This window comes from Filicampus tigris, chromosome 5, assembly GCF_054856515.1.
Source record: "Filicampus tigris isolate MCC_2025a chromosome 5, RoL_Ftig_1.0, whole genome shotgun sequence".
In the NCBI taxonomy this organism is placed as follows: Eukaryota; Metazoa; Chordata; class Actinopteri; order Syngnathiformes; family Syngnathidae; genus Filicampus; species Filicampus tigris.
This window is the reverse complement of record NC_141221.1, coordinates 15,655,520-15,682,757: the sequence shown is the minus strand read 5'-3', so window position 1 is coordinate 15,682,757 and position 27,238 is coordinate 15,655,520. Positions and strand designations below refer to the sequence as shown.

General features: G+C 41.6%; 1 protein-coding gene across 2 annotated transcripts in view; it reads left to right on the top strand.

The window, feature by feature from the left end:
- Nucleotides 1-27,238, top strand: part of adamts3 (ADAM metallopeptidase with thrombospondin type 1 motif, 3) — a 116,264-nt gene that overhangs the window by 52,703 nt on the left and 36,323 nt on the right. For both annotated transcript variants that reach the window (XM_086030508.1, XM_086030507.1), the window contains exons 6-9: nucleotides 10,784-10,867; nucleotides 11,419-11,575; nucleotides 19,937-20,042; nucleotides 24,413-24,556. In XM_086030508.1, the coding sequence (XP_085886634.1) occupies nucleotides 10,784-10,867; nucleotides 11,419-11,575; nucleotides 19,937-20,042; nucleotides 24,413-24,556 (491 nt within the window). The remainder of the gene's footprint in view (nucleotides 1-10,783; nucleotides 10,868-11,418; nucleotides 11,576-19,936; nucleotides 20,043-24,412; nucleotides 24,557-27,238) is intronic.

The window sequence follows — 27,238 nt, the reverse complement described above, 5'->3', positions numbered from 1 at the left end:
TAAATCAGGGGTCTCAAATTCCAGTCCTCGACGGCCGCTTTCCTGCATGTTTTTGAGGTTTCCTCCTGCAATACACCTGATTCAGATGATCCGGATCATTATCAGGCCCCTGCAGAACTTGTTGATGAGCTGATGATTTGAATCAGGTGGGTTGCAGGTGGGAAACTTCTAAAAGATGCAGGAACACGGCCCTCGAGGAGTGGAGTTTGAGCCGCCTGCTGTAAATCATCAAATGAAATGAATATGAAGGTTCCCGCTTTTGCTTACTGTGTATAAACCACAACTGCAAATGCATTTGGCTATCCTTCTTACTTTCAGCTCTCGTATAAAACATGCATGCAAGTCAGTCACTAACTGGAGTTTGCCCGCAGGTGCGCATATGTGAGTGGTTGTCAGTTCGAGATGCAGCGCGGGATTGGCTGCGGCCCCTCGGGAACCTCCCCCGAAGGGCTGCATGATAAATGGATGACTGGATCTTAACATGCATTGCTCGTATTTCCACTGCAGGAACACAATGCTGCAAAAAGTTTGGATTGGAGCTGGGTTTATCAGTGGCGCCGTGATGCTGCGGGGCTGCTTGTATTTTTATTACATTACTACCCTATTGTGTGGGATGCGTTATTGCACAATCGAGAATAGGATGTACATATATAAATACATCGTATGAGGCAATCTGGTGTTATCGTGCTGGAGGCAGAGAGCTGAATTTGTCACAGACCTTTTTCTGACCATCCTTCTGTTATACCGTGGAAAATGCAGAAATAGAGATTTTTTTTTTTATTAGATCAGTTTGAAAAAAATAAAAACAATTTTTGTCATGTTGTCAGACCTCTACTAAGATTTGAAATGTTTGCCGAAGCTTTTAATGGCTACAAGATCCTTCATAGGTGTCTAAGGCTGCAGCTAATGAATTTTTTATTAATCGGTTAATCTGGGTTTGTTCAGTCAAACGAAAAAATAGTTTTAAATTTACATTAATGACATCATTTCAAATTGACAGTGCAGAAAATTCACAAACATAAATTCTGATTCATTTCCCAAATTAGGTCCAACGTCAGAAAAGTCAGTTTGCAAATGTTTTACAGTATTTGGATTAAAAACAAAGATAATCCGTCTGATGCCTGCAGAAATTCCAGAATATTTACTGCTGAGAGTCTGATATTACGAAGATTTGGACAATTTTAAGTTAATGTCTCTAGGCGATTAATAGGTTATCAAAATAATTGGTGATTAATTTAGCAATCCATTAATTGTTGATTAATCCATTAATTGCAGCGCCTCTAGTGAATGCATTTGCAACCCCTGCTCTGCTATGCCTCCAAATCAATTATCTCAGCAGTTGATTAATTTAGTAATCGATTAGTTGTCGATTACTCCGTTAATTATTGCACCTCCAGTGAATACCCTTTGAAACTCTGCTCATACCGTATGTCTCTAAGTGATTAATCGATTATCCCAAAAAATGGTGATTAATTTAGCAATTGATTAATTGTCGATTAATCCATTAATTGTTGCACCTCTCGTGAATACAGTTGCAACTTCTGCTCATCTCTCCAAACGATTAATCAATTATCTGAGTTGGTGATTCATTTAGTAATTGATTAGTTGTCGATGAATTCATGAATTGTTGCACATCTAGTGAATACATTTGCAACCTTAAAGCTGTTAAGAAGTTTCTTTCACTCCAGCGCCTCAGTCTCAGACCATGTAAACTTGATCAGTATTTTGCAGAACATGCTGTCATTTTTTGGCGGGTGGAGAGCAGCTGCTCTTCCAGTAAAGGCGTTCGAGATCAGCTGTGTTTTCAAAATCAGGGCCATGTGCAGGGGGTCACATTCAAAGCAGTCGGTCGTGCAAATGAGTGGACTTTGTGGAAAAGAGCTTTGCTGCTCTGCCCCGTCACAGGGTGAAGTAGCCAGGACGTATTTCACAATGTGTGCAACGAGCATGTTTAGCGGGGCGGGTGGGAGAAGCTCAGTGAGCTAAAAGCAAATGACAGCCTTGGTGCGCCAGGCTGTCTTTTCAGTCAGAATGTTCCTGCTGGCTAATGAGCACTTTCCATATTTCGAAGCCGGAAAATAGCCATTTTCACGTGTGTTCTGATTCTATTGACATTTATCGTGCAGTCAGTGAGCCACATAGCATAGGGAGGGATGCGAACAACGTGATTCAGGATCAGCTGCTAAACGACATGTAATTTATACGGCGGGTGCAATAAATTCACCTCCTAAAGGACATGCATACCGTACTTTATGACACGGGGTCTACTTGCTGAATGTTTTATATTCGCATAGTCTAAGAAAATGGGTTGTTGTAATTGTAATTGGAATAGATGTCATTTTTCATTTGAATACTTTTGTATGCAAGTGAATTATCGGTTTTGTTATTTGTAATATTTTCGATAAAACTAGAATACAGTGGTGCCTTCAGATACGAGTGAGCCAACTTTTTGTTTTTTGGGATACAAGTGACTTAACTCACTTCACAACTAGCGGCAGTTTTGCACAAATTAAAATGATTACTTATTAATAAACATTCTCCTAAAAGAGGCTTCAAGCTGTTCATTGACATGGATGGTCCCATTCCTCTTTGGCGTGAAGGAGACAACATCAATGATTTCCCAAAACAATTTGAAATGTGTACTCGTCAGACCACAGCACACTTTTCCACTTTGTGTCTGTTCATCTCAGATGAGCTCAGTCCCGGAGCCGGCGGCGTTTCTGAGTGATGTTAATATACTATATGGCTTTCACTTTGCATGGATGAGTTAGTATTTAAAATAACCACGTAGCCTCTGCTACCTGAATGCTAACATAATGAGAAACTCCATCAGCCCATGGCTAACAATTAGCAGCTATGTAGCATAGGGGTGTAACGGTACGCCAAACCACATTTGGTTCGGTTCGTTTTTTTGGAAACTTCGGTTTGGTATATTTTCGGTACAAAAAACCTTTTTTTTCATGTTTATTTTGAAAAGATGACAAGTAAATGGTACATTTTTTTGAAAAAATAAATAAAAGCAAACCATTCGGGTAATATTCTAAGAAATTACACCAGAATAAAAAATACATTAACAATAAAGATCTCTTAGTTTAGTAAATTATTAAGACACTGAAATCTTTAAATCCTCAGCTGCATAGGCTGTCTATGACACATCTAAGTATTCAAGTTAAAGTTGTCATTACAGTACTGTACGTATATACACTTTTTGTGATGAAAAAAAAATTACATACCATAACAGTCACAATTATTGCTAACTATATTAAAACTCTTTATAATGAAAAAAATACAGTAACTTTAAAAAGTCTTTATGAAATTGTATACACTTTTTAGGTATTGAAATCTTTGAATGTTCAACAGCATATTGTAACGAATTGGGTTATCTGTGTTGTGGTCGGATTTGTGTGTTGCTGAGTTGTGATGTTTCCGAGGTTCATGAATGCATCGTATGGCAAGCGAGTGGAGCAGGCGAGAAAGAGCGCGAGCAGTTGTTAGCAGTTATTAATAAATACGTGATAATTAAACTACGTCTGACGGCGTGTTCCTGGAAGATGCTACAAAATGATAAATCTCGGATGATGCCGTGCTCTCTGCAACATAGCCACCGATCTCATGTAGCAATGTCGGCACACAACTTTCGGACTTAACCACGTACCTTTCCCCATCGGCGATTTTAACAGGAGAGCCAGAATGTTCCCAAACAGGAGACCGAGCGCTGGCTCTTTTCTGGCTCTCTCTTTGTGCCGCTACCTCCTCTGCTGCGTGCAACAGTCAGTAGAGCCCGTGCGTAAACTTGCGCTAAATAAGTGGACCGAACCGAACATGCCATACTGAAACGAATTAATACACCCACGTGTACCGTTACACACCTAATGCAGCAGTGTTCTGAACAGATAACATAACAAACAGTGGTGCTAGGTATATTGACAGACCATATAGCAATACACACAAGCATATATTCTTTATCCTCTGTAGAACTGCTAATATTACTGCTGTACTGAGAAGCTGAGAGAGCTGATCCTCCAGTAATGTAGAGGAGGCTTTCATTTCAATGTGGCCCCAATACTAATTTGTATACGCTGTATCTGCTTCAGTGGTGTTATTTACATGTTCAACAAATGTAGAAAAAAAAACTATTCCCATACCTCACAGTGTAATCAGCTACAGTTAATCTGCACACCTCCAAAAGGATTTCAGTAAAGGAGCTCCCCCACATGCCTCCCCCCCATGTATAATGCGCCCAGAGGACCGAGTCAAAGAGAACAAATCTATCTTGCCTAATTCTATGTAAATGAACTGCTTCTTTTTTAGCAACAATAAATCATTTAGCCCACCTGTGACTTGTAATAATAAAGCATGTCATGGTTATCGTAGAGGAAGACCCAAACGCAGGAGGCAAAAAGTGCAATATTAAGTATTTAATTAAAGAAAAAAGAAAAACGGCTAGCAAGGCACTGGGCCAACAAAAATGTGGAAGTCCAAAAACAACAAGGACCAAAGCAAACTAAACAAACACTAGGCTGGACTGGACTTTGACAAGTGACAAACCAAAACGAACCAACAAGGACTGAAAGAAAGCACTAAAAGGAACTAAATACAGACAAGTTGACGATACAACGAGGAACACCTGGACAAGACACAGAGGGTAGGAGGGAGCTGGTTTGCTAACACAAGGGACCGGGGATGACAAGCACGGGTGGACTCAATAACTTAACGAGAGACAGACAAAGGAACATAAGGAAAAACATGAAACTAAAGTCAAAAACCAAACTCAAAGGACAGACTATGACAAAAGCACTTACAACATAATGAAAGTGGTTTCGTATTCTCAGTTGTCATGGGGATGTTGTAGTATTGTCTCTTGTGTAGCAAAGGTTTCTGTTCAAAGAAAATCCATTACATGGTTGTTTACAAATTGCACTACAGTGCTGCCTTGACTCGCAAATCATCTTTCGGCATTGCAAAGAAAGGAAATGCCATTCATCTGTTCCAGTTTCCCCCATAAAACAAAACAACAACGTTTTTAATAACACTCTTAATTGTCTTATCTAAAGAAAAGCTATGTAGTTGTTTTAAATACATAACATGTAATTCTCTTTCTTTTGTTTAGTTTGATGCTAAAATTCAACTGGGGGTGGCAATAAACAGATTGAAGCTCCTTTTTGGATTCTTTTTTCCATTACCCAGTATGTATTTTCTCATTAATCAGATGAATAATCGGTAATCGACAATTTATTCTGACAAAAATCAACATCAGCCTCAAAACAAAACAAAACTCACTACTAAAATATTCAAAACATACTCGGTTCAACCCCTGGCAAAAATTATGGACTCACCATTCTCTGAGAATGTTCATTCAGTTGTTTAATTTTGTAGAAACAAAAGCAGAATGACAAAAGAAAAGTCAATGCAAATGGCAACTTTCTGGCTAAAAGTAGTTCCCCCTCAAAAATGTGGTACCGGTAGTTAGTAACAATGACTTGTTTAGACCAAGCAGAGGGGAAAAAAATGTGAAATCATGAAAAAACCCAACAGCAATACAACAATTCAACACACCACTAGTAATTTGTTGCAGCACACATTCTCAGAGGCATAAATATAACGAGTGATTAACAGTCCTCTTCATCGATCTGGCTCCAACTTTCTAGGCTCACTAATGCCAAATCAGTTTTGCTGTTGGATCTGAAGATTTTCAATTGGATTGAGATCCAAGGCCAAGGCTTTGGCCTTATGTGTCTTGAAATCTTCAAGGAATGTTTTCCCAGTTTTTGCTCTCTGGTTAGATGCCTTATCATCTTGAAAAATGATTTCATCATCCTTTCAATTGGTGGGCTTTGAAAAGTGTCCAAAATGTCCTAGTCAACTTGTGCATTTGTTGAAGTTGTAATGAGCTGACATGGAGCCCCATATCATGAATGACTGTGGAAATGTTTTCTTCAGGCAGTCGTGTTCATAAATCTCGCCAAACAAAATTGCCAGCATCATCTACCTTGCCTAATGCAGATTCGCCGTTCATCCGTGAATATGACTTTCATCCAGTCATCAACACTCCACCGTTGCTTTTCCTTCGCCCGTTGTAGCCTACTAGCCTTGATTTTGTTTTTCTGTTTGGGTGTTAATAATGGCTTTTTATTAGCGTGTCTCTATGCAAATTCCATTTTCCTTTAGGCGGCTGGTTACAGTTCTGTGCGTTTTCCATTTTCAAGACATATTGCTTGAAGATTTCTGTCCGGACAATTTGGTCTATAAGTATACTTGTTGGAGCCATAATGCCTGTCCACTTGGTGCAACAGTTCTCCAAGGTGCGATCGCTCCTGTTTAGCTTCAGACTAATGAGCAGATCTAAACGGATGCGACTGTTAGTTTTGGGAACGGAAATGTACAACTTGTTTCCATCATCTATTTGTCAGAACTGACTGAGTGCTTCTATAGTTTTCCCCTCTGCTTTGTCTACGACTGTAACTGTTACTGACCACCACATTTTTCTTCTTGATTTCTTTGAGTATTTTTTAAAGCCATAAAGTTGCCTTTTATTTTGTGTCAGGTCTGCGATCTGCTTATTCTCTACGAATTCAAACAACTGAATGAACATCCCCCGAGACTGGTGGTTCCATATTTTTTTTGCTAGTGGTTGCACACAGATTGTAACCAACCTATTTTGAGGGCAAATACCCAAATGAATGCAACAATTTTACAGGACTCTTGAAAATGAGAATACTCGGTAGGCCGGTTGAAAGAACGGCGCATGCCGTGCCTGCCCCTGGAGTAGCCCATTTAACAGCACTCTTCCCGCGAAGGCTCACAGGATATTTTCCTGTAGTCTTCCAAATAACAAAGCACTTCAAACATGCAGGACATGAACGCAGGTCTCATTCCCACCACATCTCCCACTGTCACTTGTCATGGGGGCGCACAGTACAACTGACCTGAATCACGGCGTCACCCCAACCCCGAATTTAATAATAGGCCTACATCTGTCTCTCTCTCTTATCATATATCATTAATTCATTTCATTTCAATTCTACCCTCTGTCTGCCCTCAATTATAATTGTCTCAGGGACTCTCTGATGCAAAAGCCGGATCAAAATAAATGTCTTCCCCGACCGCTTCCCCCCCAAAGCGTGAAGCCCTTCCAACAGCAAATCCATCGCTTGTATTTATTATGGCCCAGATTCCTGAAGATAGACAGGGCCGAGGCCAGTCCCCGAAGGGGAAATTTGATCCCATGGCCTGATTAAAAGCACGCTTGTTCGTAAAACAACGTGTTGTTGGGAGACGTTGGTGTAACACAGCGGGAGAGGCGGTGCTGGAGTGTGTGTGGTTTGCATTTCTTTTGATTACACCAATGTTTTTTTCCCAGACTGGCTCAGAGGCATAGCATATCTGAGGCCTGTTTCTAAGGGGCCAAGACCAATTAGTCATGTCTAACACCCCACTTTGCGTTGAAAGAAATTGTCTCTGATGTGGCCACGCACCTAAACATCGAAATATGCAAAGCCGCAACGGCCGCAATTTGCTTGGTTGAGTTCTGTCTTAAGCTTCCTATTATCCTCAAATATTACTAACACATTTGAAACTTGGAGTCGATTTGACCCCAGGGATATTTTTCTCCATAAAGTGATGTGCCGGTACATAAAATTGTTGAACCAGTCTTTGTGTCAGGCACTTTGTTTATACATAAATATCTCCTTGATCATGAAACTTATCAGTGAGTTGACCTGCACTCTAGCGCCACCGTCAGGCCAAACCTTTCAATTAGAATTAATGTATCTAAACATAAGGCGGTCATTTGTCCCTTCTACCTTCTGTGCCCAAAGATCAGTCAATTTTACACCGAGCTTTTAGCTAAAATCCCACATCAAGGTGTGAACAGGCGCTTTTGTTGCGGAAACAAGGCAATTGCTGGCACACGGAGGAGGTGGGGGGTGACGCCAGCCCATTTGGAGTAAAGTTTAGTTGCGCAGTCACTTTGTCTTTGAATGAGTTAATACATGAGTTGCCACTGAGAAACTTGGATGAAATCAACATGTTTTTTTTCTGTTCTTGTTGCTATGGATCAGCTAAAATAGTGTGTAACTGCCTGACGGATACAGCATATACAAAGAAATGGAAGTCAATCCAATCACAATTTTGTTTCTTTTTCGGAATACAGCAAGAACAAAATTACAAGTACCAGAATCCTATCAAATATACAAAATATGCTGCATGTATAAAAAAAACTGTTCAATATATGTAAAAAACAATGTTGAGCAGAGAGGTGTTGCTCTCATAGATGGCCTGGATGGCCTGCCATGGTCTGTGTGCATTTCTACTCTTTTTGAAGTTGGAGGTGATCATTTGGTGTAGTCTTGTTTTGCTTTCCTGATACGACGGGACAGGTAGGCTCTCGCTGTTCTCAGATTGGATTCATTCCCAGCTCTGAAGGCGATGTCTGGCCTTGCATCTCAAAACAATTGTACAAGTGTACTAACTGTGGAACTTGCTAACTTGTTTTTGTCCAAGTCTGTTTGTTTTGGGCAGAAGTCAACCCAAACATATATATTTTTTAAGAAGATCTTCTATGCAGGCCCACTAGTTGAAACAGCATTCTGGTTAATTTTGTGTTTGTGGAATAAGAGTTAGCAAGGCAGCAAAATCCATCCCTTTTTTAGCCATCTCAGGGGGAGGCCATTTTGTCACTTCTGTCGACTGAAAATGACATCACAACTTCTTAGGGCTCAGATAACGACCAATCATAGCTCAGCTTCAGAAAACAAGTGAGCGGTGATTGGTCGTTACGTGAGCCCCGAGCAGTTGTGATGTCATTTTCAGTCGACAGAAGTGACAAAATGGCCGCCCCCTGAGATGGCTAAAAACGGGAGGATTTTGCTGCTTAACTCATTTTCATATTGCCTTGTTTCATCTAGTGGGCCTGCATCGAACATATACTTGAAAAACAATATGTTTGGGTTGACTTCTCTTTAAAAAGTTTTCATGCAAATCTTCTCAAATTTTCTGACAACATTATTGGCCACAAGAGGATGAAACCTTTAGTTTTGGTGATGAAATGACCTTTCCTGTAGCGTCACCATCTGGTCAAACTTTCAGTTTTAGAGTGAGGGTATCTTGAAGATTTTTCAGACTTTGGAATGACTTCAAAGACATGGTGGCTGGAAATATTTCCCTTCCAGTGTCAGCGTTCCAAAGGCTTGCTGTTGCTTCACCTTTTGATTTGTAAACTCCTGCCGAATGAGCAAGCCAATGTAGGCTTCCAAGTCACCTACATCCAAGTCTTTCCAACTGTCCCCATACACACACTCCCCCTCTAAAGTGGTCAACCGCAGGGCAATATTTTCGATCGATGGCGTTATAAAGAGCTCAAATGATGACTTGATGGCTGATTGCACATCTGGTGGGGCCTGGAACCATTTTGATAATCTTAGTAGCGCTAAGTCTCTCTACCCTGCTGTTCAAGTGGGGAAAGGGACCATATTATCTTTCCATTTTTGGAAGTGTACACTGGTACACAATCCGCTGGTGATTGAGAGGAAATATAGGTTCCACCTCCCTCATATAACATTTATGGAAAAAAAAGGAAGACAATTTTACCCCCTCTACTCACTTTAACAACGAGGTAGACATGCTGCTAAGAGTGTTTCCCACCAGTCACACAGTCAGCCATGTTGAAGGCATAAAATTGTTATCCATGATCTTCATATAACTATCAATTGAGAATATTTTACTTGAGTTCATTTTAGAGGGGAGACGTGTAAGGTTCGGGTTAATACTTGGAAGTGATCAACTCGCAAGCCAACATTGGCTTCCTCACTTAGGCAGGAGTTCACAAGTCAACTTGTTTCCCCACATGCCAACACTATCAACGTTCTGGCGAAAATAGTTATTTTCCCCCACCCCCTGTAATGTATCAACTCAAAAGTATCAGCTCTGCACCTGCAGCTGTGGGGATGTTAGGTCACACACACACACACACACACACAGACACGTTTTCTGCAGCTAAAACAGCTTGGGCTCAAACTGATCCATGCGGAACACCAATGTGTGCAATCTGTGTTTAGCGCATTGAAAAAATAGCGTCATGATAATTTGATGCTAAATCCGCTGTCCCCGTCAATTTAGGAAAAGTCATGAAGTATGGAGCAAAAACAAAATAGTCAAATATTATTTTGGGAATTTTAAACACTGATTGGGGTTGAATTGACGCCAAGGAGGGTGTTGGAATGTTTTGTAGGTCTCGAGTCCATAAGCCCAATTAGCAATTTACAAAACAACTATTTACTCAATGCTTGTTCGTTTTATCTTTCAAGAAGGTATCCAATATAAATGAAGACTCACACAAATCTATTGAATTTTCTCGTCAGTTTTCTTTACCATCTCTGAAGTTCAGGAATCATACAATGATCAGATCTGGGCAGCTTTTCCAGCGAATGCTCTCACCCGAGACGGGCGAGGGCAGAAAAGAGGCGCGGTCTAACATGCAGCCCTCGCATTTATTCTGTCTTCAAAATCAAAACATAATGTGGGTTGGTCTCCTCCCTGGCTGGCCCTGCCTATGGGGCTGATCTTCACCAGCTGGACCGTGCTCAGATCAGGGCACGCTGACTCTGAGACTTCTGATTATGCGATGTGTAATTCCCAATTTGGTTTTTGGTTAACCTGTTGGCTAATATAAAGCCATTCTTATAGATTCAGATCCTTCAAGGGTTAAATGCGCTCTGTTCCAGAAAGGTAACGTGATAGGAGCTTTTGTCTTCAACTTGCGCTTCTTTTTTCCCCCACTTCTTAGGTAAACGAGATTTACCACGACGAGTCCCTGGGGGTCCATATCAACGTGGTCCTTGTGAGGATGATTATGCTGGGCTATGCCAAGGTGAGCTTCTCCTAACTGACTGACGGACTAACTAATAATAATCAACAATTATAACAAACCAACCAACAATCAACCAATTTATCCCAATGAAAGGCTGATTTACAGAGGGCTGTATTCCAGCTTGCTTGTGATGTGTTGCTAACCAACCAACCAACCAACAAACACAGATAAAAGGGAGATTCTGGTTGTTTGTGACCTTACTTGTGTTGTCACTAACTAACGAACTAACTAACTAACTTGTTAGTGTCGTGGAGGGTGTCTTTGCACAACATGAGATCATCTTTAGTACAAGTCAAGGGAACTAGTTGACTCAATCTGTGCTGTGGTTGGTGCTGCTGTTTTGGTTTTCAATGGAGGTCAAATGCGGTGAACGTTTTAAAGTCATCTCCTATTTTGCCGTGCCTACAGTTGACACAAACAATCAGTCGGTCTGAGCAGTGTCGCGTTCCTATACTGTACGATTCTCACCTAACTGGGGTTAGTGGTTAGCTCGCTTAGTTAGCAGTCTTTACTGCGGGGCCCTGTCAACGTGATCCTCTTTTTCCCGTCAGTCCATCAGCCTCATTGAAAGAGGCAACCCGTCTCGCAGCTTGGAAAATGTGTGCCGGTGGGCTTTTGGCCAGCAGAAGGGTGACGTAGACCACGCCGAGCACCACGACCACGCCATCTTCCTGACTCGTCAAGGCTTCGGCCCCACGGGAATGCAAGGTAAGGAGCCGCCACAGCCTTTTCCCGGGGGCGTGTCTTGCGCATGGCTGCTTTATTCATAAAATCCTCAGCGTGCTCTTCTTTTGGGGATTTTAAAGGCATGGGATTATTTGGCAATTGTATCACAGAAATCAGAAAGAAAGTCTTAAAGGAGATGTACTCGACTCTTAATTTTAAAACAATGTTGTCTTTTATCCTGTGCTCATCGTTGTCGTATGAATCGGTATTCTTTCAGGTCAATTTGACACGTACAATTTAAACCTCCAGCAAGTAATCATTAACAAATTGACTGTGTTTGTCTTAGTATCCCTAGATATAGTTATGTTATGTTTGATAGTATGACTTAAACAGCCTGAGGCCAATTTGACCCAAAAGAAAACATAAACGTACGCACAGGACAGGATAAACTGAAAGACCCGTAGTCCCTCATTTATTGCGGGGTTTACGCTCCAGAATCTTTGGGCGCTTGGTCTTATATACTGTATTGCAACTTTACCTTTATGCTATCTCTTCTGTTCATTTAAACAGAAATATATTACAACATTTTTTTTAATTTTTATATTAATATCTATTTTTTGGACATTCTTTGTCTTCAAGTAAGTCATGTGGTGACCACCATGCATGGTGGCGCTGCACCCTAGTGACCTCTATTGACCTGCCACTGTTTTATCGCTACATAAAACTGGGTTGACAAGCAGGAGGGATGAATAAGGCTAGGTTCACACCGCAGGCAAATGCGACCCAGATCGGATTTTTTTGCCCATATGCGACCTGTATCTGCATTTTTTTATGGCAGTCTGAACGGCTCGATTCCGATTTTTTCAAATGCGACCTCGGTCGATTTTGTATGTGGTCCTAGATCGGATACGTATCCGATCTTTTCCAATGCGTTCACGGTCTGAACGGCCAGGTCGCATATATCCGACATTGACGTCATCCGGAGCCCAAAATGTGCTCCGTGCAGGCAAAGGGAAACTGCTGGCAGCAAGGGATCGAATCCATTAAGTTGTTTTGAGTAACACTATTGACTTTATATTTTACCTTAATTTAATCCACCTTGAAACGTGAAGGATAAAGTGGATATTTATGGCGATCATAATTCAGCCACGGCTCAGATTCATTTTATTACGTACAGTTAAGACGTGACGTCATCGTTAGTGATGTCTCCATGAAATGAGATATTAAAACCTCGCCTCATAATTTCCCCCAAATACTGTATTTATTTCTACCTAATCGCTTGACTGTATAAATGCCCCGACACGCTGAACCACGTGTACTTCCGCAAACACAACGTCGAGTATGATGTCGTCTCTTCTTCTGCGCATGCGGGCCACTTTGACAATGCATGTGTTCATACAGCAGACAAGACCGAGGTTGCGTTCATAATGTTATATGAACGCTTAGTTCATAATGTAATATGAACGCTTACACAAAAAAAATTGGATTTTTTTCAAAAAATCCGAATTGAGCATTAAGACCTGCGGTGTGAACCTAGCCTAAGTCTCAAGGACCCATGCCCGGCCATTTTGGGTTCCAGCAGACACTCGGGGCCGGCCCATTCCAGGGCTGACAAATTAGGAATTGGGCCAAATGTTCCCTTTCAAAAGCAAGTATATTGGAATGATGCGTGACGCTAAATTACAAAGCTTTTTTTTCACCTGACATTTCATGTGGCATCAGATGGTCATTTTTGAGGATTTGTCATTATTTACACACACCCAAAAAAAGTCTCAAATACCCATGCCCAAAAAGACACATGTAGTCTGCCATTTTGGGGTGAATTCCAGCATTCATGATCAGATCGAGGATTCGCTGCGATAAAGAGACCGCCTGTAGTCGATTGTTTTGCTGAAAAGAAAATGAATCAGCCTGCAGCCTCTAAAGTCGTGTGTCTCTCTTACCGGGCAGCCATCTCATCTGCCAGCCGCATCGGTGATTTCCCAAAGGGGATACGGCAAGAAAACAAATTGCTTCCGACATACAGTACTTGCACCCCATGAATCTCTTTGCACTGATTTTAGAATCACCACAATGAGAAATTAATTACACGTCCATTCACCCCAGCCCCCCCTTTTGCCGTAGGGTGTGAAAAATCTATTCGACGTGACCGTAATTCTCCTGGCGAGCGGCCTGGGTTTTCATTTGAAGCGTGGAGGTCACGGAGGCATTATTAGCTTCATGTTTTAGCGTAGACTCAAAGGCCGAATCATTCCCACGTCGTTCGGGGGAGAGGCTGGGAGGTGAAACATTTCATGATTCGGGTTAGCATTTGATCAAGCGAGGAGCCGCGCAGCGAGACACGCGTTATTAGACGTTTGTCTTTGGGTGTGACATGTTTTGAAATGGGATCATTCCGACAAACAAAGCAATTGAGCAGGAAGTCGCCCATTCGGACAGCGAGGGCGCAATAACGGGCTGATGGAAACAGTCGGAGATGCTTGTTCTGTCTTCCGCAAAATAGCCAATTGAATCCGTCAAATCGCCTTGTAAAACACACACACAAACAATTTATCATGCGCAATGATGTTTGGTTTGAGAATGTTTTCTAGGGGCAAAGTGGAATCTTTGTAAACTGCCCAGCTCATTGTAGACAACGTCCAAAAAAATAACATCATATGTAATTGTCTAATTGACACTTTCTTTGTTTTTTACAACACTTTTTCCAAAATGGATTACAGAAGAATTATGCACCGAAGAATTAAGGAAAAGACAGATACAGTAATTTTGTCCATTGCTGTTACACGGCAATATTTGGTATCAAACCAATACAGTGTAAATACTGGGTTGATATCGGAGATACGGCGACAATTTAGACTCATTTGGGCCCTTTTCAGGGACCTTTCAGACACATTAATTCACCCCCGAAAGCCTGTTGCCCTTAGCGACATGAGTTTGGTAGGCATGACTACAGTTCAATTGAGGTGTTGTCACTCTCTAAAACAAATAAATGGATGAACAAATATTTCCTCCAATTAAACCACCACAAATCTGAGGTGATTGTTCCTGGTAGTAAAGAAAGGAGGACTGCTGTTCGTAAATAGCTGGAGTCACTGTCTTTAACAAACAATGAGCAAGTCCAAAACCTTGGTGTGCTGTGTCAAACTAAACATCAAACAAAAACAATTACACACTGTCTTTAATCAGACTAAATAGCCTAGCCGGAGTAAAGCCTACTAGCTTAATGCTAACACACAATGCAAAATGCCAAAGACTGGTTAGGTAATAGAAATGGGAGAACAGTTTTATACCCCTCTAAGTCATGGATGTTTGACCAGTGCGGGTAGCGCAACACATGTAGACATATATACACACAGACATATTCTTTATCATCTGCGACTAATGACTGATTTTACTGCATTTTCATTCACATCGATGGGAAAATGGAGAAGATAATGGAGAGAAACTAAAGTACTGAGCTCACTACACTGCTATCGATCAATATCATGACTGGTGTCAACATTGATACTTGGATCGATCCGCCAACTGCTGCTTGGCAAGTCTTTCAGTGCCATAATAGTGGGCTCATTGACTAATTTGGGTCTTCTGCGACGTGTGGGGCCGTGGAGTGGTCACTTTGTGGTTTAGTACAAAAGGAGCATTCTGAGGAAAGATGCCAACTGCGGCACTAGCATTTCGCGCACGTTGCCAGTTGGAGAGCTGCCACCTGCTGTCACTTGTGATCCAAAGGTGACTGTTGGTAGGAAAGCTTCTTTTCGCCAGCTCACATGAATAAGCGTGAATCACTATCTTGCACGCACACACGCGCACTCCTCGACGTTGTTTGCTTGATCAGAATTCAAGAGTACAAAAGCCTAGAGCTAGTTTTCATGAAAGAAATGTCGGCCACAATTCTCAGAAATGTGTATAAAAGGATTCTTATTACTGAGGATACTAGACCAAAATGTAGTTCATTTTCAAACCAAAGGAGGAGGAAAATGTTCATGCTAGCTATCTCTACTGCATTATTTTATAATGAACATTTCTTCATCTGAGTAATTTTACCATAACATACAGTAGCAATTCCTCTGTTCAGTCAAATATGTTTATACAGTTTTCGACTTTTGCCACCCTACCACGCCTGTACACAAAATTGAAAACCCTGTTTCACAATTTTGCTTTATATAGGTGCTCTAAATTTGTTAGCAACCGGACAGAATCTGTAGGATCAGTTTACTGATGAAGAACCTCTTGAAATGGCCCTAAAAGAATTTCTTCAAACCAAAATGGCAGACATCCTGTGTCTTTACGGCTTCCTGAGACTTTTTTGTTGGTCTGCTTGTGATAATCATGTCAAAAAACTGTAATGTTGCTAATCCTAACTAGCTACGCGGTCTGAATTTAAGACATTTTGTCAAGCTCTGACCTTGTGTAGTTGAGGTATTGTTTCATGGTCAGTTGATAAGATTTTATCACATAAGAAATGGTGAAAACTCAAATGTTTCATAATTTTGTACCCTTCAATATGGCAGACTTTCTATGTCTTTTTGTGCTTTGGTACTAGCGCATTTTTGAAGGAGAATTGGCAGAAAATGCTTGAAATGGCTGATTCAAACCAAAATGGAAGGTTTCCTGTGTCTTTTTGGCATAGCTTCTTGAGATTTTTTTTGTGGGTCTACAATTAATCCTACCAAAGTACATGTTAGCTAAGAGAAATTTTGTACTAGTTGAGTTGTAAGAGTTTTGTGTTTTAGGGCGAGTCATCAAAATTTGCCCCAATGCTCCATCCACAATCAGTGACGAAAACTGTAATGTTTTGTCGCCCATCTGTCTATTACACTTGGTTCAAATTTGGTAGCAGTTGGACAAAATTTCTAGGACAATTAATTTCTGAAGGAGACCTAGCAAAACATGTTCATAAAATGTCTGCTTCAAACAAAAATGGCAGAGTCATGCTGCCTTTTTGGGCATCCCTTCTCACCTTTTTCGGCGGGTCTACTAAATACAGACATGCCTGTCAAATTGCATGTTTGTAAGGGACATTTGTTTTGTGGTCTTAATTTCACCCCCTCAAAAAAATCCAGTGGCGAAATATTCCTTGGAAATTACCAAAATGACTCACTTTCTTTGTCTTTCTGGGCATGGTTTCTTGAGACTTTTTTGTGAGTCTACTGATGACAGACATACCCGACAAACTTCATGTTGCTTCGTAAAACTGCTTTTGGTGGCTGCATGTTCAAGCTCTGAACCTTTTTGTAATTTCACTTTGCATGGCGGGCAGATTTTTTCCAATGGAAGGTCAAAATGTAGAACATTTTGAGCGCTCCGACTAAGATTTAAACTTAACCTTTACACTTTCAAGCATTATTTTTTGTTCACCACCAGCGAAAACCAACATTCAGTATGCAAATGTAGACGGACTGTAATGCATTGCAAGCATAGTGCGAGTGCTGCTGTTGGATTGGAAATGTCAAAAGATCATTTACAGTTAAAGAATATGGCCACGCTGCACACAGAGGATGAATTCTATTTCTCCACAGTCACATTTCTTCCCTCATCCTGCCACAAAGGCTGCTGATTAGAGACTTAATATGTTTCAGAAAGACCACCCAAGCAGCAGAACAGCTCACCATTTTCATTGACATTAGTCAGTGGGCCCTCCATTTCAACCTTGGCGCTTTTTTTTCATGCTCGAACTTCACACAGGTGATAATGGCTGCTTTTCATAACTTTGAAGATGTTGAAGAGCAGTTGAAATCAGGCGTCCCATGCAGAAGGGGGAGCTTTTTTTTTTTCCACCTGCTGTTTTGTCGGCTGCTGTTAACTGGCAGGAATTTTGACCTATTCATACTTTTTTTTTTCTTCTAATCTCATTTTTTACACGTATGACCCGCTCTGTCCAAACTGTCAGGATTAAGCACACATCCTAAAAACACACAAATTGGCTAATTTTTTTTCTTAATTGTCTGGGCCTGATTTTTAAAGAAGCTAATATCGGCTGATTGAATGGCCGGCCATTTAATCGATTGGACCTGGTAATTTAGATTATTTCAATCAATCACATAGCAGTCAGTGTAATTTCTATCTTAAGTACTGTAAGTAACATTGCGGTCTTCTTCATTTTAGGGCCTTGTGCTTTAAAAGAAACAGCTCCCCTTTCATAACTATTGACACATATGCAGTAAAAACTGCTTACTCCTCTTTTTATTTTTCTCGAAAGCATCCTGTATCTTTATAGAATCTAACCACATTCAACCGCGATATATTCATGGTGAATACAAGAAAGAATTGATTAGTGGCTTTGATGTCCAACTGATGAAGCGATTCATCTCAGCGGTAGCACCTCGATTTAGCTTTAGCGGTCGCAGCTCTTTGCCAGATGCATATCAGCAGCAGCGTGCCAAATCCAGAGTTGGGCATCGCTTAGCCGCCACCGAGTTCCCGTCTGCATATTTAAACCACCCACGTGGTCCCGGTCCGTCCCTCGTCGGCGACAGCCGATCACGTCCGGAACGTAATCTTCACGTCACACGCAGGCGCCGCACGAGCAGACATTCCTCCAAACAAAGAAAAAATATCAAACAAAGAATATGCAGGCGATGCCCAGCTCTGCAAATCGCATATATCAAGCAATGCGCAGCTACATCTTTTTTGGGGGGGGGGATACATTTGACCTGTGACGTACCTGCATGGGCAAGGCGGTGCTAATTGGCTCTTTAGCGCCGACACCTGCCAACTGATGAGGGCATGGATTTTTTGCAAATGGAAAAGTGATCATTTTCAAGCTGTCACCTTCCTGCTGTGTTTGCATCATCCGCATCCTGTGGCAGTTCCTGTTGTTTTTGTGTTAAAAAAAAAAGAAAGTGTGAAACTGAGTGAACTTTCCGAGAATAAGGATAAAGATGTCGCACAGCTCTAAGAAAGCACATGTAAAAGTCCAGAACTCACTTGATTTTGCAGGTGTTGAAAATTGATGTCTGGTCTGGGATTGCGGTCATGCCCACTACCCACATAAAACTGGCACCCCCTGAATTTGTTTTTTTTTTTTGAAAGTTCACCCCCAAAGCCAAACATTTTTAAACATGTCTGACATGAATAAACCCACAAAAATCAATTGAATTAAAAATGTATAGCCTTTCAAGGGGGGGAATGCATTCTTGAAAATGCCATCAAGATTTGAAAGTAGCCTCACTCCACAAATATTTGCAACAAAGCATGAAAGTGTGTAGTTGTTATAAATAGTCACAGTCACACTTCAACAAAATAGCAGTGCTAGCAATGCCGAGCTAGAATTAGCACTGTGAACAAGGCGACATTACCTTTAGCGTTACCTTTTTGTAATGGAGTGTTACTATGACATTATCTGTTTTAAGTTTCATACATTTTGGAATTTGGCGGCACGGTGGTCGGCTGGTTAGCACGTCCACCTCACAGTTCAGAGGTCGTGGGTTCGATTCCAGCCCGGGCCTTTATGTGTGGAGTTTGCATGTTCTCCCCGTGCCTGCGTGGGTTTTCTCCGGGCACTCCGGTTTCCTCCCACATTCCAAAAACATGCATGGTAAGCTGATTGGACACTCTAAAATTGTCCCTTGTGAGTGTGGGTGTTTGTTTGTCTCTGTGTGCCCTGCGATTGGCTGGCAACCGATTCAGGGTGTCCCCCGCCTACTGCCCGAAGACGGCTGGGATAGGCTCCAGCACTCCCCGCGACCCTTGCCTGAGGTTCTTTCGCTCTGCTTCTGTTTGCTAGCTTTATGTCCAGCTGCGAGCAAATGAGAAATGGGCATTTAAAAAGATATATTTTCTCTGTGTTGATATTCCGGCATAGTTTTAGCAAGCTACCCAAGGAGGTCACTGTGAGGCTGCGAGTGTGCGCTCCCTATAATGCTGCATTCAGACCGAACGTGAGCTGAGCGTTTCTGGGAGAGTTTCTTTTCCAAATATAGTCAATGTAGTTTGCGCGATCAGGCGCGTTGAAGCGTTTGAAATGTAAATTTGGCTTTTTCGCCCATTTCGCTGGGGGTTGCATCCATAAATAAAATATACTTATTCACTAATTTGGGGTCAATTTTGCCATTTCCAGATGTCCTTAAAAAACATAGTTGTCCTCGAGGTTTGATTCCATTGCTACCAAATTTGAACCATGTACACCAGACAGATGAACCAAATGTCGAGAAAATTCATCCCCCAGAGCCACTTTTGCTTCACAGCATGACATTTCATAGGCCTGTCTATCATTAAAAGTGTAAAAAACAAAAGAGTCTCAAGAAAAGCAGCTGTTTTAGCCTCGTTTGGCAATAACTCCATTCTTAATCCTCTAATTTCCCTAAAACTCATTATCGCTACATTGTTACTTTCATTTGCTTGCACCTCCTAACTTCTGTCCTTCTAATCCTTCCCAATTTTTTCTCTCTCAATTTCATTTAGGTTACGCTCCTGTGACGGGAATGTGCCACCCTGTCCGGAGCTGCACCCTCAACCACGAGGACGGCTTCTCCTCCGCCTTTGTGGTGGCTCACGAGACGGGTCACGTGTAAGTTTGGTCTTTGTTGTATTAAAGTGAGAAGACAAATGAGTAATAGACAATACAAAGGGGGGTCAAGGCCAGGGGCGGAGCCATGGGTGGGCCTGGGTGTGCACAGGCCCACCCAGATTGACAGACTGCCCACCCGGTGAGATTCATGAAATAAAATATATGCTTTTCAATTATTAGAAAATTATGATGAAATTATTTTTGAATTTGTGTTTCATTGTGTTTTTGTAATTGAATATTAAGAATGGCATAATTGTGGTTGTCTAAGGAAGATCTGAACTTCATATTATTCACTTTGTCATTTTATTTCATTTTTGGATACAATGGCATTTTTCATTTTATAATACACGATGTGTCCGCTGATAGTGTAGTGGTACACACGCCTGAGTTGTGTGCGGGCAGCGTGGGATCGATTCCCGCTCAGTGACAGTGTCTAGGTGTGCCCTGCGACTGGCTGGCGACCGGTTCGGGGTGTGGTCTGCCTTCGCCCATTGACGGCTGGGATAGGCTCCAGCAACTCCCCGCGACCCTATATAGGATAAGCGGTTTGGAAGATGACATGACATGACATACACGATGTGTTGGCACAGGAGGATTGTGCTCAGGGAGAAATATTCAGGCCCTCCCTAATTTTTCCGGGCCCACCCATTAGCCACGTTCTGGCTCCGCCCCTGGTCAAGGCCCAGGGTATCCACAGCCAATATTGTATGACCTGAGTCGACTTGCTTGAAACGTAGTGAGGACTTGACTTGCTTGATTTTTGCCACAGTAATTTGGGACTTGAAACTTGATGCATAAGGCTTGAGACTTACTTGGTACTTGCACATACAATATGTGACTTACTCCCACTGCTGCTATAAAGACAAACCACACAGTGGGACTAAGCATCGAAACAGATAGAGCTCGAGAGCCAACTATGTGGAATCTGCTGTGTTCCAGCAACTCTTACAGCCTGGGGCCAAATATCACCAGCTGGAGGCAACAAACAAGCCCAAAAAAATGCGTGGATTTATCCGATTACAGCGATGCAATTTGGAGAGAGAGCTGTAGGGCTGGCCGCGGCGACGATCGGATGATTTTAGCGGATCCAAATGCCATCTGCAGTGTTAGAGCCCACTGAGTGTTTGTTTGTTCCCGTTGAAAGTAATTGACTTGGAATGGCTTCTGGTCAATGGACTCGTTTCTTTTTTAATCGTCCCTCGACAGGGATGTCAAAACCTTTCAACTTCACAGTGGGCGCTCATGCGGCCGACCCTCGGACATTGCAGCCCAGCGAGGTGTTTCATGCCTCTCGTAAAAGGAATACACCATGAAAAGAACTTCTGCCACGTCTCTTAAACCGGGCACACAGATTGGTTGAGTTGGATAGTCATACACGCGAGATAAGATGTGTTATGTTAGACTCATATAATAAATACATACAGTGGAACTGGATGTATAACTTTGATTTAACGGACTAACGGGGCGAGGGGTCGTCCATTTGAGCCAATTGTCTGTTAAATTCAAGTACTTTTTTTCTTGGCCTAAATGCCTAGTACAGTAAAAAAATGATTATAATTCAATATAAAAGAGTTTGAAACTGTTGAAAAGTTTAAAATTGATCAAATTTATGTTACCGCGCCTCGTTTTTTTCACATCCGTTACGATTGGATGTCATTAGGCTTGACAAACAGAATACGATACTCTCCTTTTCAGCTGCGTGCCTACGACGATGCTACGCTAATACCCATGGAACTGTTGCCCCTATCAACATGGCCACCACATATGTCCACAAATTGCTTTTAATGGGAATATTGCCCCCACCAACATGGCTGCCGCATATAGGCGAGATGTTTGGTGCACTCTAGTCTGTACTGTACAGCTGCAATCCCTAAGAGCGGCACAACACGGAAACACGTGGACCAGGTTTTTTGAAGTAGGATGCAATGCAATACAATTTTATTTATATAGCGCATTACATAACAGCTAGGGCTGTAACAAAGCACTTTACAGTACAATAAATACAATAAAATTATGTATTATGTATTAATAAATATAGACATAAATAATATATAAAATATGAATAAATAAAGCCAATAAATTGACATAAAACACGATATACAATTGACACCGGAAAAGAGACGAAAATTTCAGGTCTGATCAAAAGCCAGAGAAAAGAAATGTGTCTTCAACCGGGTTTTAAAAATGGACAGAGAGGGAGCTTGCCTAACAACCAATGGGAGGTCATTCCAGAGGGAAAGACCAGCGACAGAAAATGCTCGATCCCCTCTGAGGTTCCGCTTGGTTTTCGGCACCTCGCGCAGCGCCTGGTCCGCAGACCTGAGGCTGCGGGAAGGTGAGAGTGGAGGACCTCGGTGAGGTACGCCGGGGCGAGGCCATTTAATGATTGAAAGAAAAATTGGAGAATCTTAAATTGAACCCTGAAATGCACTGGGAGACAGTGAAGGGAGGTCAGAATTGTACAGGATGTCACCTAATTTGGATGGAACATTTCGTCTAATAAGATTATTTTTTTCTAGGTTAGTCATGAAAAGAGAGGCATAAGGGTCCGTTAACTGCTGCTTGCCGCGTTAATATTTAATACTGGCAAATTGTTCCCCGTTAAATATGACAAACGGACTACAAGAATACTCGTTTACATCGAAAGGCCATTAAATGATAATTGTACCACTTTCGACACTGAAGAAACTTCCAGGAAAGTTGTGAAAACTCCCATGAATAATTGTCCATCCATTTTTTTGCCCCACACAGCAATTTGTCTGTGTGTGTGTGGGGGGGGGGGGGTTATTCATCTTCTCTTTCGAGCGGGATGTGTACATTTCGACAATCTGCCGTTGACTGTCAGAACATCCAGTCCGATGTCAGCGCACAGTCTGTGTTGTTAGCGCAGTTCCCCCTTAAGAAATGGAATACCTGTGAACCGGGTTTCTTTTAAAAGTGCAGATGCCAAATGAAAAGCTGCAGAGCATTCCACGCTTTGCTAAAAATAGCGCGGCGCGAGTTCCTGCTGCATATTCCGGTGTATGAATCAATACCCTCTGACGTCCTTTGGATTCCGAAAACCTCCCGACGTTCCGTGAATGAAGTCCGGTGTGGCCTTGAGAGGAGTTTTCGGAGGCGGCGGTGACTGATGATTGTGACCATCCGTTGTCTTTGTAGCTCTGTGAGGCTGAACTTTTATTGAGTTGATTTGTTGCTGTTGCTGGCGGTGATGCGTCTGAGAATGATTTTGGACAAGATCAATCCTATGACTCTTCATTATTTTTCTGTGCTCTCCCAAAGCAGATTGCATGGAAAACGTGGCCAAAAGTAGTCAATAAGAAATTTGTTGGTGTTCTTCGACTGGGGGGGGTGTTGTTTTCACCAAACGTCAATAACGCAAAATTGAAATAGAAAAATGTAACACGCTCAAGTCTGTCAGGGATGTTTGCGAAAATTGGGAGGTGTGTGACAGAGGACTGGATGCTGATGAGTATACAGACTTTGAAGGAAATAGAAGAGTCAGAGCTTACCCTGTAGATCTGCTTTTCTTGTTCCATGATGAGTCATCCAACAACCACGTGCAGTCATTCCCTTGGACAAATGTGGATGCCTGGACTGGAAATGAACCCAAAATGGATGCTTTCAACCAAAATGTCTGCCTTAGTTTGTCTTTTTGGGCATGACTGACCGAATTTAATATTACTATGGAAAACATTGGGTCAGAATTTAAAAAGACAAAAAGTTGCATATTTGTCTAATACGTTGTTAAAAAAAACTAATATTTGCTAGTGTTTACTTTTTTTTAAATGATCACTTCTACGACATTCCTAGAAAATCATAATGTCCCATCACTGGTAAGCTATTTTTGGAACACGGTCAGTCCCTGAAGGCCACCATGCTGGTGACCCCTAGATATGCAGATAGAAATTGGATTGAATATGTAGGAGGAGCTTATTTGGGAAGAACCTTTCAAATACGTAGCCGAAATGGCCCTAAAATGGCCGCTTCAAGCTACAGAGAATCTTTAAAGTGCAGTCTTTAAAGCGTTCACTACACCAACTTGACAAAATGCTACCAACACGTCATCAAACTTTGCCACGATGCTCTGCTCACACACAATGACGGAAACTCAAGTACATATATCTTTTAATTTAATATTGCCCATGCGTGAAGTATACATGGTTCAAATTGATGTGGTAGCAATTGGAGTCAATCTGTAAAATGAAATGAGCCCAATGTAGCCATGTGAAATCCAAATCTGTGCTTGCCTGTATCTTGTCAGACACAGCTTTTTGAGTCTCTAGCTTTTGGGATCTACTCGTGATAAATGCGCCAGCCAAATTTCATGTCGCTCAGTGAAACGTGCGTGTGTCTGCGTGTATACGCAGGTTGGGCATGGAGCACGATGGCCAGGGCAACCGCTGTGGGGACGAAACCACGATGGGCAGCGTCATGGCTCCTCTGGTCCAGGCGGCCTTCCACCGGTACCACTGGTCAATGTGCAGTGGGCAAGAACTCAAGCGATACATCCAGTAAGTGGGGCCTTGTTATTTTTCATTCCCAGGAATCTTTCTGCAGACTATTGTTTTGATTTGAGACTTTTTCGTCCCCCATTCTGAGTCGGGTGATATTTTTTTGAGACCTGTCAATTATATGTAATGGATTTTTGTGAAGGTGTGCTGTAGGGATGATGCTCCTCATTCGGGAGCCTCTGTCAAATCCAATCAAAGATAAATCAGCCTGTCTGAAGCTGCTGTCACTGTCAGATTTTTTTTTTTTTTTTTGAAGACGTCTGACTGCACTTCGCACAACAGCAAATTGTCACTTTTGGAGACTTTAGCGTCATTTTGTGTTTGCAGTGTGATTGGATACAATGACATTTACTTTGCTTGGAGGTGACTGGCCAGCCAAAATGTTTACGTATGTGAATTAGAGGTGTGAAAATTAATCGATTAATTGACAACTAATCGATGATCATATTAATCAATGATTATTTTTTGTATAATTCAGTAATCATTTAGAGTCAACATTTAATTTGAAAATAGCCAAATGTTGTGATTTCAGCTTCTCGGCAGTGAATGTTCTCTGATTTCTGTTGACATTTTCAAACATGTGCTGTTACTTTGGTAAACAATGATCAACATTTTTGCCTATTTTCTGACATGTTTGACATGCCAAACCAGTATCTAAATACTAATCATGTTTTTGGAAAAAATAATTGTCAGTAAAATCTATTATGAAAGTAATCCTTATCCTAATCCTAATCTTGCATCCTCAGTATTGATATACGTAACCCGTGACCTGCATAATCAAACCAATAACCATTTGATCAGGACGCAAGAAGTAGCTCTCAGATTCGAAAAAGCACAGGTCAGGGACAATGGTGCAGTCAGGGACCTGGTAACCATAGTAATCAGTTGAGAGGTGGGTACATATATATTGTACCTATATAAATTGATAAAAGCTACTAAAAGATGGTAAATTTAAGTTTTTCAGTTATCTTCGTGAGTAATTGTTGTATTGTGCCAGCAACGGTTTTGTATTTCTTCATGCTTTTGAAAATATGTAGAGGAGATTTTTGTCAAAATTACGGCAATAATATGGCTGTTTTTTTGGTTTTTTTTAGATAATATTGCATAATAGCAATCACCATAAATAAATGGAAAAATATACAGATATTCCATGTGATCGGTATCGGCCGATCTCACTCATGCATGATTGGTATCGGTGTCATAAAACCTGATCGGAACATTTTTTTTTCGTCCGTCCCTCTATTCGTCCCTGACCAAGTCAAGTACAGACTGAACGTGTTGTGTTGGGTTCTTTTAAAAAGCAAGACAACAATGTTCTCTTCTACGGAGCCGCCTTCATTGATTGGCCTGCACAACGTTTTTCATGTGCTTCCCATTAGTCACATTACACATGGATATTCTGCCCTCTGCAAAAGTTTTGCAATAAAACGTAATAGTATTGCATTATTACTAACCCTTAAATATTTTCCTGATGGCTGGCTTGCTCCAGTGGCCATCATCATCACCATCTTCATCACATCACAATGGTCTTGTGTTGCAGCTAAATGCTATCTTGGTTATACAGTTGTAAACAATTCAATCCACTCACGATACTCCCAGCCGGTAAGTGGATGTGCACAGGAAATTAGCCAGCTAATGATCTTGACTGTAATTCAAAGCAGTTTACAGCAAGCAATGTGTTTTTATATGATCACATATTTACAATATTCCATCAAACGGAGATTACATTGTTGCGAGTATGAGAAAGGGCCGAGGACTGTTTAGCTGTGAACATAGAGGTAAATGGCAACATTCAATGGGAGTGGAGGCATTCGGCAGCCATTAAAGAAAAATTAGCAACTCGAGCATGGACGCGATTAGCCCAAACGCACATCGTCACGTTCGGATCTCCATCCAAAACAATCAATTGCCGACTCGGCGGAGCTCGGCGACACGCGTGTATCCGCCGCTGCACCCGCTCGATGAGAGGATTTACAAGTGCGGGATCTGTGCTGCAATGCTCTGCTGGGAAGAAGAGCCAAGGTGTTACGCCTTTCCATCCAATTTCACATGTGCCAGGTTTGAATTTTCAAGTCAACTGTGACATGAAGGAATGAACCAGCCAGATGGGGTTTTAATGCCACCTTTCCTTCTAATCTGCCTGAGTCGTCTCACAGTTACACAAAGACAAGCGTCTGTTGGCGCCGTCAGTCCAAAGTCTCCAAAGTTCACATTTTCATTTGTGGAAATAAACTCTTCGATGAAATTTACAGTCCAACTAAACATAAAACAAAGAGAATTACACGTTTATTTAACACAATTAAAAGTTTTTTTTCCAGAGTATGTTCTATGCAAGCCCACTAGTTGAAACAAGGCATTCTGATCAATATTGCGTTTGTGGAATAAGAGTTAATCCACCCATTTTTAGCCATCTCTGGGGGCAGCCATTTTGTCACTTCTGTCGACTGAAAATGACATCACTCAGGGCTCAGGTAACGACCAGTCACGGCTCAACTTCAGAAAACAGGTCAGCAGTTTTGATGTCTTTTTCAGTCGACACAAGTGACAAAATGGCCGATCCTTGAGAAGGCGAAAAACGGGTGGATTTTGCTGCTTAACTCATAATCCACAAACGCAATATCAATCAGAATGCCTTGTTTCAACTAGTGGGCCTGCTGGGAACATATTCTTGAAAAAAATGTC